Below are 16375 nucleotides of genomic sequence, written 5' to 3' on the forward strand. Positions count from 1 at the left end.
ATCTTTGAACCACACAGAGATCTATTTCCACCCTGATAATTGTATTTCCAGGCTTAAACACTTTGGAAGTCGTTTTCCAACAGGCTTGAGAAGTGGCCTCTAATGACCCCTCTTGCTATTCTTTACAACTTCCTCTTAAAAAGGCCTTTTCTAATTAGAGACTAGTCTGTCCTAACTCTTCAAGCCGTTTTCACTGCTGCTTGATAAAAACAAATCCCTTTTGGGTCTTCTGCCAATTCCCAGGTGGATCTAGAGCAGGGGTGGGCAAACTTTTTGACTCGAGGGCCACAGTGGGTTCTTAAACTGGACCGGAGGGCCGGAACAAAAGCATGCATGGAGTGTTTGTGTGAACTAATATAAATTCAAAGTAAACATTATTACATAAAAGGGTACGGTCTTTATTCATTTCAAACGGGCCGGATTTTCGGCCCTCGGGCCGTAGTTTGCCCACGGCTGGTCTAGAGCCACGTTTCCTATGTGGGCAGCCCGGCTTCCTGCTTTGAAGACCCCTCCCCTTCCCACTGATTGCCCAGAACCTTATCAGGTGGTCCCCATGAGCCTTCACCGCCCCCCGCCCCCACCCCAGGCAAACTTCCCCAAGAAGGTAGGACCCCACCTTCCCACTCCATTTCTCTAAAATAATAAATTACTCCTCCTCCCATTCTCTAACTGATGTGGCTCCCTTCCCTTCACCCTAAGCCCACAAACCACAATGACCTGGCACTTCCCTCTCCCAATTAGGAACAAATTCAGAAGCAAAGGATAATAATTGGATGTAGTAATGTAATGAAGATCTGAAAACAAATCATCATTCACTTCCAACCCCACCCTCCACCTGGCCTTGCTTTTTATTTTTATTTTTTGGTATTTTTTTATTGATTTCAGAGAGGAAGGGAGAGGGAGAGATAGAAACATCAATGATGAAAGAATCACAGATCAGCTGCCACCTGCATGCCCCCTACTGGGGATTGAGTCCGCAAACCCAAGCATGTGTCCTGACTGGGAATCAAACCGTGACCTCCTGGTTCATAGGTTGATGCTCAACCATTGAGCTTTAACAGCCAGGCTGGTCTTGGTTTTAGAATGGCTGGCACAAGAAGAATTTAGTCCACTCCAAATAGATTTGTTAGATTTTTAATAAGAACATGGAAATCCCAATCAGCCCTTCAACAAAATTAAAATACAGAAAGTGAAATTAAAGGTATTCTACAGTAAATGACTTTTATTTAAAAAAAAACACAAAAAAAAAACCTGTGAACATATAAACAAGCCTTCAGGGCACTACAGTACAGCCAGAAAGAAGATACATTTTCCAATGTACCCATGGGCCAATGAATTCCATTATTTTCAAATAAATTCTTAATAAAACTCCACTGCGTTTTTGCTGAAAATATTTCTGGACAAAAAACCCAAAAAACAAAAAGCCTCATGTAGGAAAATCACTTTCCCTCGAATTTGGAACTGTTATGAGGAGTCCGTCCCAAGGGAACGCTGGTAACAGATGGAAATGGTTCCTGGAGTCACCAGTGTGTGTATGTGTGGAACATATCACAGCTCAGACAGGACAATGTTCTGAGATGGCTGTTCCCTCAAGATAGGACTGAGATGGGAGGGGGAGAAACAAAAAGAATCCTAAAACGCCAATTCTTTTAAATTCTGCTTTGGCTGATTTTGTGCTATAATGGGCAGTTGATTTCTAAAAATCATATTTCTTCAAAGTGTTTTATCGAAAGGAAGACTAAATGTAATGTGCCTTTCCTCATAATCCAGGAAAAACTGTGGTATTTCAAAAATTCTAAAAATATCTACTTTCATGAAATAGTAACTATTTCACTACAAACCTATTTTTCACTAAATACACACGTTTCCTAATCCTGGAGCCTCCTGGGAAAAGCAGTGGGTCCTCCCTGGGTCCTACAAGACTCCAGTGTTCACGGGAGAGATTGTGGGAATGGCTTCACCCTGTCTCCTGGGATGGGCTGTGTCAGAGGTCACGTGCAGAGACACTGTCAGGCTTCCACCAGGCATGTTTAAGCAATTAGCCCCTACGTGTAACAGTTATGTGATTCCCCATACCTCCAAACATTCCCAATTAACTAGGCACGAGAGAAAAAAAAAAAGAAAGGTGTGCCCACATTCCTGGTTTCCACAAATCCCAGATCATAAGACTTCAGGAAAGCCCAGCGATGTTCAGGCAATTCAGAGTCCCAAAAGACCACAGGATGGGAATGTGGCACCCTCGGCTTGGAGTCTGAAACTGTGTGTGAACAGTGCGGCTTTCCTGCGTCAACAACCTTCAGTGTTGAGGCAGCGTAGAAAAGAGTGGCTGGAGAGTTTGTAATACTGACCACACTGGCTCCAAGTGAAGCACCTCTGCTCCAGCAGAGAACCCTGCCGTTCCCTGTTTGTGTGAGTGAAAGACCTGCTTCACAGGGGAGTTTGGAATTTCTCCACGCCTAAGACCTTGCCAGTTTGGATTCATGAGCCTTGAGGGTGCCAACAGCATCTTTCACTGCATGATAGATGATGTTCTTCACCTGGAGAGAGCAAACAGCAGTCAGAGCATGGCAGCCCCATGTTGTCTTCTGCAAATGAAAACCTGTGCTCTAGGTTGCCTATAAGCCCACTGGTTAGTGAGGAAGCCCCTCAACCAGGACTGGGTGCTTCCCATACCCCTCCTAAAGTCACATGGGACATAAGGTCTATATTCAAAAAGGAATGATGAAATCATATGAAAGGCTACATAATCACCACCATCTATATGCTTGCTATGTGCTGGGCACGACTGCTAAGTTCTTTATGTGGACTTTCATTTAATTCTTACCATAATCCCATGAGGTACATTTTATTGTTATCTCCCACTTACAGACGAGAAACTGAAGAAATCAAGGTTCCATGGTTAAGAACCTCGCCTAAGGTCCTGTAGTGAATAAGAATGCACTCAAACAAAGTGGGCAGGTAGGATTATTTGGTATTTTTTCCTTTTGTGCTTATATGTATTTTCTGATTTGTCTAAAATGAGGTAAGAAGAAAGAGTAAGAGTTACTGAAATAAAGTGAATAACCTAAAGATAGTTTTAAACCAAGATGGTGATTATTCTGAGGAAGGCAAGTGGTGAGATGGAATGGAGACTTCAACCATGTTTATGTTGTATATATGTATACATATATATGTTTTATTTCTTAAGCTGTGTGATGGGCACACAAGCCCCCTTGTGCTACTCTCTACTAAATTTTTTGTAATAATTCAACAAATATTTACTGAGTACCTACTATACAACTAATATTGTGCTAGGGAAAAGCAGTGAATAAAATGGTAAAATCCCTGCCTTCATAGAGTTTAAATAGCTTACATTCTAGTAGGGATAGAAACCAACAGATAAAATACAATATTAGGTGGTAAAAAAAAAATACCACAGAAAATATAAAGCAGAGGATGGGAAGTGCTGGAGGTAACCTGGTAGAAGTTGAAACCTAATGGCGGTGGGGTCTGAAATATGTATGCCTGAATATTTGCACTATGTCTATAATGTCAATGTTATCTATCTATCAATATGATTATACTTTGTATAAGAACTTGAGGGTTGAAATGGTTTATAATTTTGAAAAAGGAATAAGGTGACTGAAAATACCAACAACCAAGAAATATCTCCAACTTCACTGGTCACTGACCAAAGAAGAAGCACCTGAGCCACAGGCTGATGGAGGAAAACGAGCCATAAGTGAGAGGCTGGAGTGTGTACTCAGACTGCTGAAGCTCTGCTCAGGCAATCTTGCTTCTTTCTTCTTATGTGCTACTAAAGCACCCAAATGTATGAACAATGAAATTCTGCCCTTAAAGTTCTAATCCACTTTAGGTGCAGAGGAAAACCGAATCTGATTGTCTGGCTTAGATCTACAAGGGGAGAACAGTCCCCACTCCTTTTAGGGCCATGGACTGCAGTCATTAGCAGAGCTCTAAGGAACGGAGTCTGCACAGAAATTTGCTCTGAGAAGCCACTCCAGAGAAATATCCCTTCTCAGAAACATTCTCAGAACAAACTCTCACAGTGCTTTTCTCACTGACTGGGGAAGTCCATCTAGTCGCAGTTAACACCGAAACATTCTATATTCCAGGGGCAGAGAAATAGAAGACTGTTACACTGAAAATGATTAGGTTAAAACATGAGTATTCTCTAAAACCAAATCTGAAGAGGACTGATTAAATACTTCCTTGGGGGAGGACTCCATACCCCCAGACATAGTTCCCTTTATCATCTCTCCACAGTTTTACCTCCCAGAGAATATCCTCAGAAAACAGAATGTGTCTCCTGTGTATGTAATCGAGTAAGAGATGAGAAGTAAAGGAGGAGCTATTTACCTGCAGTTTATCCTCATGATTTGTATGAGTGTTAGAGAGATGCCTGAATTCCTGCGTTAGGCGGAAACAGTGCTTTACGTGTTCTGGAGATACAAAATCTTCTGCTACTTTTATGCAACTGTATAGATTGTGCACCTGGGAGGGGAAAAGTACAGAAGGAAAATATCAGATATTAGAAATTTAGTAACACATGCAAAATTATATAGTTAAAAAAAACTTTAGAAATACTTATAATAATTTCATTTTTATAAAGAACACTTATGGAAAAACTGCAAGTATAAATTTATAAATAAAACATTAGTATATGCATAAAAAAGTATCTAGAAAAATATATACCAAACTATTAACAGTAGGCTACCTCGGAGGAAGGCAGGATCAAAAAGGGGTATGGGAGCCCGACTAGCATGGCTCAGTGGTTGAGCGTCTACCTATGAACCAGGAGGTCACGGTTCAATTCTGAACCGTGGGGACATGCAGGAGGCAGCCAAACAATGATTCTTTCTCATCACTGCCGTTTCTATCTCTTTCTCCCCCTCTGAAATCAATAAAGCTGAGACTTTCACTTTTTCTTTAATAGTCTCCGTTGTTTAAAAAACTCTAAATGAGCATTTAAAATTACATAGAAGAAAATTAAAAACCAAACATAAGTTGTAGTTTAAGAGCAATCTATCTAATCCAGCCATTTATAGTTATTGTCAGATTAATAAGAAAGAAATAAGGAAGCTCATGGGACTGTGAGGCCCAACTCCCGAAAATGGAACCCACCTGGTGTGGGGCTCCAGCAGGTATGAAGACGGCATCTCCCAGGAACTGAACAATGGCCCAGCCTTGCACGCCATACTCTTCATAGAGTCGCTTACGGAGGGTCTGGTCCAGGTACCAACTTTGGTCATGAATTGGGTCATGATCAGGGGGATTCTCTTGGCCTTGCTCTTCTCCAACCTGAAGCCATGACCAAAACACAAAGATGGAAAAATCAATAAATTATGAACAGTGTTTATAATCCAACTTGTTGCAGCAGTGTCCCTCGTGGGCCAAAGCTTTATTCTAAACAACATCCTCTAGGTGTAGATTCAGGCCTTTGGGGCATTTTGACAAGAGGTACAGGTCTGTAATTCCAGGGGCCCCACATGAAAAACCCTAGGCAGGCTGTCTCTGCATCCCCCAATCTTTAATCTGTGAACTGGGTGCCCACCTCACCTTTCGGAGCAGCTCCCGGATCTTTTCTGCATCCTTGGCTGCATAGATGTGCCACAAAGCACCGGGCTTCTCCTTTCCATCGTGAATCCTCTGCTTTGTCACCTCATCAGCATCTCCCTCGTCAATTGTCTTGAGTACTTCTGAAAAGAGCAAAATGCCACTTTTCAATGTAACCAGCCATTTTAGCACCTCTGAGTGAAGCAAAATGTCTAATTCAAACAAGTTTAGTCTCCACTATTCTTATGTCTCTGGAATAATACAAGGTAGAATCAAAGAATCAAAAGTCATATAGGTCTAAGCTTCCTAAACACAGGAGGAGCAATCTTAATCTTTCTTACTTCACAGAGACTCAGCATTTTTTGGAGGCATAGCTTTTCTTTAAAACATTTAAAAAAAAATATTTTTATTGATTTTAGAGAGGAAAGGAGGGGGAGAGAGAGATAAAAACATCAATGATGAGAGAGAATCATCGATTGGCTGCCTCCTGCATGCTTCCTACTGGGGATTGAGCCCACAATCTGAGCATGTGCCCTTGACTGTAATCGAACCTGGGATCCTTTAGTCCGCAGGCCGATGCTCTATCCACTGAGCCAAACCGGATAGGGACCTTTAAAACATACCCCTTATTCAAACTGTGTAATCATATCTCATGTTCAAACTGCAGGTTAGTTCCTGCTGCAAGTAGATGAACTCTGTACTTTCTCAAGACCTCTTCTAAATGCTATGGATTCTATGGGTTTAACGTCATGAAGCATAAAGCTTCTCTGGAAAGTTAAGAGGGCTGGCTTCTAATGCTTATATATTACAACCTCTCAAAGGACAACACAGTGGAAGGATCTGTAGATGTGCAGCATCAAAAGCAAATCTATGGCAGGACATATACCAAAGTAATGATACTGATTATCCCTGAACCTTGAGATTTTGAGTTACTTATTTTCTTCTTTAAAATTGCCTGTTTCCTAAAACTTCCATAATTAACACCTATTAATCTTATACTGAGATAGCAGAGAGTGTAACTGCAGTAAAATACACTTTTATGCTTCATTCTGTGCAAGTAACCTGTCTTCATCATCTGTCATTCACAGCTGATCTGGCTGATGACCAAGTAGGCTGGTTTGCCGTTCCTTCCTCATTCCTCTTTGTGGTGCTACACATTCTCCCAGAAGGAGACTGGTCAGATACGCAAGGAGCCTCTTCTCTGCTAAAACCTCCCTTTGTCTAAAAACATCCCCTGGGCACCATATTAGGCTTGGCAGAAATTTAAGAAAAAGCCACTGCCTGGCTGGCATGGCTCAGTGGTTGAGAGTGTTGACCTATGAACCAGGAGGTGATGGTTTGATTCCGGGCAGGGCACATGCTTGGGTTGCAGGCTCGATCCCCAATGTGGGGTGTGCAGGAGGCAACCGATCAATGATTCGCTCTCATCACTGATGTTTCTGTCTCTCTCTCCCTTCCTCTCTGAAATCAATAAAATTAAAAAATAAATAAAAGAAAAAGCCACTGGCCCTGAATGAGGGGAAGAAACCCAATTCTATTCCCAAGGCCATGCCTCACCATCCTGAAGCAGTGGATTCTAGAAATCGTACCTTCATCATGAGCACCCTCCCCGATGGGGATCCCAACATACACCATCACGTTAACTGCATCAGACACATCCAAGTGAAGATTTGTTGTGCCAACTCTTCTATCTTCCGCTGTTATCAAGCCTGAAGGCAAAAGATGTGCAAGGTAAAAGAGAGCATTTTGAAGAATCCATATAGACCCTGCAAGTGAAAGCATACTCAAAGATACTTTTAATTGAGTAACACTGGAAGAATGAAGAATATCTTGTTTATGACTTTCATCTCTTTTCTAGCATTTTAAGACTGATTTCTAGCTTGGTTGATATTACTGTTTCACTAGCTTTGGCCACTGAACCAATTTCACCCCTCAAAAAATGACCTTTTCATTTTCTAGAAGAGGGAGAGAGAGGGAGAGAGAAAGGGAGAGAAACATTGATAGGTTGCCTCCCATATGTGCCCCGACTGAGGACTAAACCTGCGACCCTTTGGTGCATGGGAGGATGCTCCAACGAACTTCAGCCACACTGGCCAGGACAAAAATTATCACTTCTTTCTTTTTCTTTTTTAAAGATTTTTAAATTGATTTTTAGAGATAGGAAAGGAAAGGGAGGGAGGGAGGGAGAGAGGGAAACATTGATGTGGGAGCAAAGCATCAATCGGCTGCTTCCTGCATGCTCCCACTGGGGAATCCAGCCCACAACTTGGGCATGTGCCCTGACCAGGAGTTGAACTGGCAACCTTTCTGTGCACAGGATGATGCCCCACCAACTGAGCCACTCTAACCAGGGCAAAAATGATTTCTTCTTCAGAAGCAAAACAGATATAGGCATTAGGACATATATCAAATATAGCTTGGCCCTAGCTGGTTTGGCTCAGTGGACAGAGTGTCGGCCTGCGGACCAAAGGGTCCCAGGTTCAAATATGATCAAGGGCACGTACATCGGTTGCAGGCTCCTCCCTGGCCCAGAGCCCTGGTCGGGGCTCGTGCAGGAGGCAACCAATCGATGTGTTTCTCTCATATCAATATTTCTCTCTGACTTTCCCTTTCTCTAAAAATCAATGTAAAAATATCCTCGGATGAAGATTAAAAAAATAAATAAATAAAATAAACACATATAGCTCGTTTTTCACAGTGATTTAGGACATTATTGAGACTTCACAAAGAGCTGGTTGGGTAGCATGGTACTCAGACTTCTTCACTGTTATTTTATCAAGTCTCTTAAAAACCAAGTATCATGTCTCCTTGGATAGAATTTTTTTTTAAAATATATTTTTATTTATTTCAGAGAGGAAGGGAGAGGGAGGAAGAGATAGAAACATCAGTGATGAGAGAGAATCACTGACCGGATGCCTCCTGCATGTCCCCAACTGGAGATCGAGCCCACAACCTGGGCATATGCCCTGACCGGGAATCGAACCAGTGACCTCTTGGTTCCTAGGTCGACGCTCTACCGCTGAGCCACACCCGGCTGGGCTGGATAGAATTTTTTTGAGAGGATACTTTCTAACTACCACAGCCATACAAGCTTCTGACTGGACCCATATGGATATTACGCAAACTAGTATGACGAAAGCAAACATATTCAAAACCATCCTATTAACTTCTCTAGCACCTGACATTGCCCGCTATCATCTCTATTCTCCCTTTATAGGTGAAATGGGAATAATAATGTCCAAAAAGAGCAATATGGCCTCACTCTCATACCATAGGCATTGTACATCTTGGGGCCCAGATCAGGCCTTACAAAGTAGCTGGGTAGCCTAGAGGCCAGATTGAGTCTGCCATCTCGTTTGGTATATTCTGGTAGAGGAAGGTTCTCCATCAGATCTTCAAACCTACAAAAAAAGCCGGGAAGATGACTTAATTTGTTAACCGGGCAAAAAAGGCAAAGTTCATTTTTCTGTAATGACTTTGTGATGGCTTCAGCAAGGGAAAATCTCTCAAGATGACCCACTGTAATTCACTAACCTTGTTGGCATCATGTCCCGAAAATCTTCCCCAGGAGGCCAGTCCTTGAGTTTGAGCACCATTGGCTGTCCATCTTCTGACCTTAATCGTTCTGGAAGACAGAAACACTCTCACAAACATCTGCTGGGTTGGCTGTTGCCTGATTTTCCAGGGACTACAAAATTTAGGAGACTAAAAGAAGACTAAGCTCTTATTTTCAGACTTGTCAACTTCCATAATGGACTAGATGGGCTGTTTTTCTCAACCACTGCTTTAGTACACCCTATAATTTTCCACCTCAGAGGAATTCTATCTCCCTTACTTAGGGCGAAAGTGTGCTCCACTCACTGTGGATCACATGCTTAAGCTCAGATGAGCTCTGGGAGTCATGCGATTGCCAAGCTAGCTACCTGGTTAGCACCAGGCAAAAATGTTCCTCCTGCCAAGAGGCTATACGTTGCTATTCCGTGGGCATAACTGAACACAGAGATGCTTACTTCCCAGTTTGCCACTACTGAACTAGATATAAGAGCTACTTACTACATATGATCTCGAAGCCATCCCAGAAATCCCGAACTTTCACATCGGAAATTATAGCACAGTTCCTGCAGTTCACCAAGTCCACATCCTGGTCTCCAAATTCTTGGCTAAAGGCTTCTGGCTTCCAGAGTTCAGACTTGAGCTTTTTATGTACCCCTGAAACCAGCACTGGCTGTGGAAAGAAAAATATCCCACTTAGGAAATATTTTGAGCTCAGGGCTAAGGAATGAAATAGAAAGGTTTCCTGGGGGCCAACTTTTCTTGTCCATGATGATTTATTGTTCCTTCCCAGTTTCAGAATCTATGGATTTCAACCTGTCACCTACAGCAAATGGAAACTACTCCTACTCCATTATACTTCACTCTCACGCCTGGAAATGTGCCATGGAAATCACTTCTGTTGCCCTGGTATCTATCACTATTTTGAGGTGAGAGGACAAAAGCTGACAAATGCAGCTTTTAGAATACTTCTTCACAGTGAGAATGAAAAAAAAAAAATGCAGACAATTCCATAACCTTTCTCTTCCTCAAGCAGCTTCTAAAGTATAAAAATTAGGCAGTGTTACAAAAACAAAACAAAACAAAAAACAAAACAAAAAAGCCTTTTATAATAAAAGGATAATATGCAAAGTGTCCCCTCGGAAGTCTGACCCATTGGGAGTTCGACAGCTCGCTATGACATGCGCTGACCACCAGGGGATGGCGCAGAACAAAGGAAGGCCCTGATCAGCCCTGATTGCCGGCCAGGCCTAGGGACCCTACCTGTGCACAAATGTTGTGCACCTGGCCTCTAGTAAGTAAGTAAGTAAATAAATAAGGCAGTGTTATCACACTATCACAAAAACTTGTATGGCCTTAAAATATTTACCTAGAAAAAGTACCACCGACTTCCACCCACCTTGGTCTCACCCCACACATCACACTTAAGGATTTCCCCTTAAAGGTGTCATCAATGCTAGCTCACCACCTAACAGGAATTTCAACTGCCCTATTAAGAACAGAGCTCTACAGCTTAGAAATAAAAGAATCCATAATGTATTCTCAGGAATCTTTAATTTTTAAAAATCCAAGAAAACTCGAAGTAGCAAGACTGTCTATAATGAACTTACTTATAGCTCAGAGAGATTTGCAACTTTCCTGGTAGCTGTGGCAGACAGGCAGCACAGGGAACTGCTTATTCTTGCTTACCTGGCCTTGCTTCCAACACTCTCGGAAGATCTTCCAATTGTTTTTGTTGCTGGGGTCATGGAGACAGAGAAGCCTCCCATCACAGAGCCAGGAGTGAGAGGTATGGGGGTCCAGCACATTTAACCCCATCACCATCTCCTTCACCTCCTTTTGGGTATCAGTCAAGTTGCAGGCCCGCTTTGCAGCATCTGAGGTTTTCTTATTTTCTACCACTGAGGCAATGATGTGGTCAAGGAAGTTGGGTAGACTGGCCTTGTTCTTCGCTCCCTGCCAGACACAAATCCATCAGGTAAGTTTGACTGAGGCAGCATGAAAAGAGCATTCACAAATTTATCTAACAGTTGTATTCATAAGAAGGAGTTCTACCTACTTGATTAGATTTCATAAAGTTAAAATGTCTTTTATAATTGGAGGAGGAAACCTATGAAGTCAGTATCTTAAATTTCCCTTTCCTTCATATTTGCTTCATGTAATGAAAGAAAAGTATAGAAAGATCCCCTGTGCCTCAAGAGATTTGATACCTAAGAAATATCCTTGCATTCAGCCCTTACTTTGTATTAAGCATATGCATGTAGACCAGGGGGATCACAAAATACTGTAAATGAGTGAAAAAGATAATTTACTTTGAGAGTTATCAATTTTGTGCCTACAATGCCCAAGGGATACACAAAATAATTGGGCTTTAATAAACTTAATAATCCTATGCCTGCTATATCTGAAGTGTTACTAATCATTATCTCTATAGACTACATGTAATCATAAAACATCCTGAGAAAATTTAAAAATAAAAACTGGAAGGGGGAGGGGGAGCTAAGAGCAAGTATAAAAAAAAAAAAAAAAAGCGCCAAAGTAATTTCTTTAAAGTCATTTATCCAAAAGAGACAAATAACCCACACTGTACAAGGTTCAACCACCCACAGTTCATCAAATTTCAGCTATTAATCATAAAATAGAATGAGAAACATGTTTATGTACTAAGTTTGAAGTGATCTTCAAGATATATAAACTGGAAACAAAAAAATACTGTGTAGAACATTTGTGTAAAAAGAGGGGAAAAGGCTATGTACACATGATAATGTCCCTGAAAGGACACTCATGAAAAACATGTGGCTGGGAGACACCAGGGAAGGAGATTTTTCACTGTACCTCTAAAATTGTGTACCTTGTGAATTCACTTGTTCAGTAAATGCTTACTAAACACCTACTATGTATCAAACACTGTGGCACTAGGGATATAGTGGTGAATAAAACAATAAAAAATGCCTTTAAGGAGAGGCGATCAGACAATAAATAAAACATATAGTAAGTCAGATGGCAATTAAGTGCTATGGTAAAAATAGTAAGTGTAGAAAAAAACAGATATGAGTGGAGGATGGGAGTGGGGTGGACTTTTTAAAAGGTGATCTAAGAAGTCTTACTGAGAAGGTGACATTTTGGGAGGGAGGAGGAGAAGTTGATGAAGCAAGCCATGTGGTCACCCGAGAAAGAAAGGGCTCTGAAGAGGTGCATGCTGGACCATGTTCAAGGAACAGCAAGAAGTTGTTGTGCATGGCCAGAAGAAGGTGAACAAGAGGGAGAGTGGTAGTTGAAGTCAGAGAAGTGAGGAGAAGACATACAGATGGTGTGAAGCCTTAAAGTCCACTGAAAGGACGCTGCTTATGAGAGAAACAGGAAGTCCATAAAGGATTTTAGGCAGAGGTGACATGATTTGACCTATATTTAATATATATTTTTATTGTTTTCAGAGAGAGAGAAACATCAATGATGAGAGAGAATCATTGACCGGCTGCCTCCTGCATGGCACCTACTGGGGATCGAGCCTGCAACCTGAGCATGTGCCCTTGACCAGAATTGAAGCTGGGACCTTTCAGTCTGCAGGCTGACACTATCCACTGAGCCAAACCGGCTAGGGCTTGACCTGTATTTTAAAAGGATTACCTAGCTGCTGTGTAAAATAGACTGCAGAGTGAAAAGGGAAACAATAAAGACGGCCTGAATACGGAATTCACTGCAAAAATGCACTCAAGAGGATGCTGGCTCAGACCAAAGGGAAAGCAACGGACCCGATGAGAAATGAGTGGACTCTATACATTTTGAAGATCAAACGGAAAGGATCTGCTGACAGACTAGTTATGAAATGTGAGAGAGGGGAGTCCCAAATGACAGCAAAATTGGAGAATGGAGATCCAACTGACCAAGAGAGAAAAACTAAAGGAGAAGCAAGCAGGCTTACAGGTAGATCAGAAGTGTGGTCTTAAGAAGTGTTAGGTTTGTGCTCGCTTCGGCAGCACATATACTAAAAAGAAGTGTTAGGTTTGAGGCATCTGTTAGATATCCAAGAGAATACAATACCAATGTACTGCCTAGCTAAAAAAAAAAAAAATTAATGCCTGTCAAGAAAACAAAGTAGCTTCTACGCATGTTAGATAATTTCAATGTCTCATTTCTACTGACTTCCTAACATGGCACAAAAGGTTCACTACTTAAAAGGATCCCAAACTTTATGTGAAGAAAGATTGTTGGCTGGACAATGTAGCGAACACAAGTCACCCACATACCCTCTAACCCAGTAATCAGATTTCTGATGGTTCTCTCATGGAAAAGCAGCAACAGCTAGAGTTGTAGAGAGGACACTTACTGCTGAGGATGTAGAGAAGACCGGGGGGAAGGGTATGCCTGTGTCCAAGGGGGTTTGAGGAAGCTTTCCGGGACCGGAGTGAAGGAGGTCTCGAAGGCTAGAGCCTTCGGTTTTGTTGTTGGAGGCAGTGGGACCCAGTAACAGACTGTTAAAAAGCTTTGGAGTCAACGGAGAGACCTTTGCAGTGGAGTTGAACGAGTCCAGCCCAAAGGGTGAATGAGACTCTTTACTGAGCACCGACCTCAGGGACCCTGCTTCTGTAAGAACATAACCGGGAATAGCATTAGCACAACAAGAACACTCAGCAGACAAATGACTCCTAAAAATCAGCCAAGTGGGTAGGAGGAAAGACTTCCTCTTCCCTGCCCCAGACTATGTATGGTTTGTCTGGGCCAAGCCTGATGAGCTGTAACTATGGTAGGGTTCATGGCCAAGGAGAAGCTCTCCTACTTCTTCCTTTCTTTTCCAGATCTGGATTTCTAACTTCTTTTGTTCCCATCCACCTTTCATTTCCCCCACTTTCTAAGACAGTGTTTCTTTCAGTGGGTCTCCAGATCACTTGAAGTGGGGAATCACCTTGAGTGCTTGTTAAAAATGGAGATTCTTGGTCTTATCCTCATTTAATAGTTCTGGTGGGGCACACGGAATCTGCATTTTTAATGATTCCCCAGGTAATTCTTGTGCCCATTGAAAACTGTTTAGCCCTCAGCCCTGGCTGCATAACAGAGCCATTTGGGAAGCTTATTAAAAATCTTGCATCAATTTTGTCTAAAAGAGGTCTGGGGTAGAGACCAGGCATGTGCCTTTTTTTAAAAGCTCCACTTTTAGAAAAAGTCACATGAGATTCCCTTGTTTTATGCGATCAGCCAGAGAAAGCAAGTGGCATGTTTCATAAATGTGGATGGTAATGTGTGAGTTTGAAGAATCCAAGAATAACTCAAGTGTTCCACCCACAGGCAGGGCAGAGGCTTCTGTTCATCTCACCTTTTGTTTCTTCTTTAGCTTTCTGAGTTGCCAAATCCGCCAACCAGTGCAGGGCAGAGGAGGGTGGGGCTGTGTCAGGACAAAGGGGCCTGATGGCTTTTAGCTCACTATTGCTGTTTGATGCCAAACTGTCTGCTTTTGGAGGCTCATCAGCTCTGATGTCAGTGCTGTCGGCTTTGGGATCGGGCTCTGGAGTTGTTACTGCTGCAGTTCCTCCTCCACCTGAGAAGGTAGTTTCACTTCCAGAAGAGGCACTAGGGTTTATACTAGGAAGCTAAAACACAGAAGGCCAACATCGTTAGAGTGCTGTCCTTGTGGAGCAAAAGTAATGGCTACATAGGTCTATTTAGAGGACTCTAAGTCAGGGAAAACAATCTGAAACTATCCCATAAACTGTTCATTCATTCATTCAATATATACTTATTGAGTCATATGATGTGACAGAAATTAGCTAGGTTCTGTGGAAAGAGCAGTGAAAAGGGCTTGAAAATAAAACAGGGTTTTGTTTATCATGTCTAAAGCTCAAATCTGGCAATGGCAAATTGGTGATCATAATTTGACCTCATAGAGCTATTTTGAAGATTAAATGAGATAGTATATGCAAAGAGCTTAGCTTATTTTCTGGCACACATAACTCAATAAATGTTTATTATTAAATTATTGAACCTTCCATATGATATGCTTTAATATGGCAATTCTACTGAAAATATATGTTGAGGTCCCTCAGCATTAATCCCTGTGCCTCTTATTGACTAGGTGTTAATAGTACCATTCCTGGAAGGGCCTCCAAATGTAAGCAGTTAGTTGTGTATATGTATGTTTAAACACACACACACACACACACACCCCACACACAAAAAAACCCAGCCTGCATGGTTCAGTGGTTGAGTGTTGACCCATGAACCAGGACATCAACGTTTGATTCCCAGTCAGGGCACATGCCCACTGTTGTGGGCTCAATCCCCAGTAGGGGGCTTTAGGAGGCAGCAGATCAATGAGTCTCTCTCATCATTGATGTTTCTATCTCTTTCTCCCTCTCCCTTCCTCTCTGAAATCAATATAAATATAGTTTAAAAAATAATAATTAAACACACATACATACAGACACCACCCAGCCTCTTGTTCAAAATAGTCACAAATAGGAATGACCTCTACCTCTGACAGCAATGAGAAAACCAGACTCTCTTTGGGGGCTGGGATTGCTTTCAGGGTAGAATGATCCCAGCTCAGCAGGCCAATCTTCCTATCTCTGTCCTTTGTACCTAACATGACAAGGACAGGATCCATGCACACAGAGAGGACTGTATTCCTAGTAACCTTTTCAATACTCTTCACCTACACTGGACCCTGAGGTATAAATCTTGACAAGATACAAAGAATCTCTTTGTATTATTTATCAACTAAAATGTGAATTGGCTTTAAAGATGAATCAAGAGAAACTTGTACCAGTCAGAGGGAATTAAAATCTCTTGAATAACTCTTATTAAAGTTTCACTCAGTTATACCCACACACACCACTTTACCTGTGACATCCCATTGGTGACAGCAGGTCTCAACACAGATTTGTTTTGCCGACTAATACAAGGGCAGTTTGCTTTAATTCCCCATTTGCCCCGGGCAGCATGTACCATATCTCCAATATTATAAAGAGCTGGAAAAGTGACACAATAACATTAGAATTCCCATATGTTCAGTTGTTGTGCTAAAGACTTTACTTAAATTATCTCCCTCAATGTTAAAGAGCATGTAAACATTTTGAAATGTACACAAGAAATTTATGTATTTTGTTATACCTAAAAAACAAGAAAAAAGCCCCCCAAAAAACCACAAACAAAAACAACACTAGCAAAAGTGGGGAGAAAAAACAAAAAAGACCAATGTAAACTTGACACAAGCCTTTAACTAATGCTTGGACCAGAAGGGAGCAGGCATCCTCCACTGCACTCAGGGAGCCCT

At 41.8% G+C, this 16375-nt stretch overlaps 1 protein-coding gene across 2 annotated transcripts in view; it reads right to left on the reverse strand.

Annotated features, from left to right (window-relative positions):
- Positions 1-1118: 1118 nt before the first annotated feature.
- Positions 1119-16375, reverse strand: part of KDM3B (lysine demethylase 3B) — a 61600-nt gene continuing 46343 nt past the window's right edge. For both annotated transcript variants that reach the window (XM_070414900.1, XM_070414899.1), the window contains 12 exons: positions 15943-16070; positions 14420-14693; positions 13436-13692; positions 10798-11064; positions 9610-9781; positions 9091-9181; positions 8827-8957; positions 7146-7265; positions 5560-5699; positions 5125-5301; positions 4360-4494; positions 1119-2537 (listed from right to left, as the gene is read on the reverse strand). In XM_070414900.1, coding sequence (XP_070271001.1) covers positions 2457-2537; positions 4360-4494; positions 5125-5301; positions 5560-5699; positions 7146-7265; positions 8827-8957; positions 9091-9181; positions 9610-9781; positions 10798-11064; positions 13436-13692; positions 14420-14693; positions 15943-16070 — 1973 coding nt within the window. In that variant the 3' untranslated portion in view covers positions 1119-2456. The remainder of the gene's footprint in view (positions 2538-4359; positions 4495-5124; positions 5302-5559; positions 5700-7145; positions 7266-8826; positions 8958-9090; positions 9182-9609; positions 9782-10797; positions 11065-13435; positions 13693-14419; positions 14694-15942; positions 16071-16375) is intronic.

The sequence above is a fragment of the Myotis yumanensis genome, unplaced genomic scaffold (genome assembly GCF_028538775.1).
Source record: "Myotis yumanensis isolate MYYU_CA2020_CCGP unplaced genomic scaffold, mMyoYum1.0.hap1 SCAF_5, whole genome shotgun sequence".
NCBI classification, from domain to species: Eukaryota; Metazoa; Chordata; class Mammalia; order Chiroptera; family Vespertilionidae; genus Myotis; species Myotis yumanensis.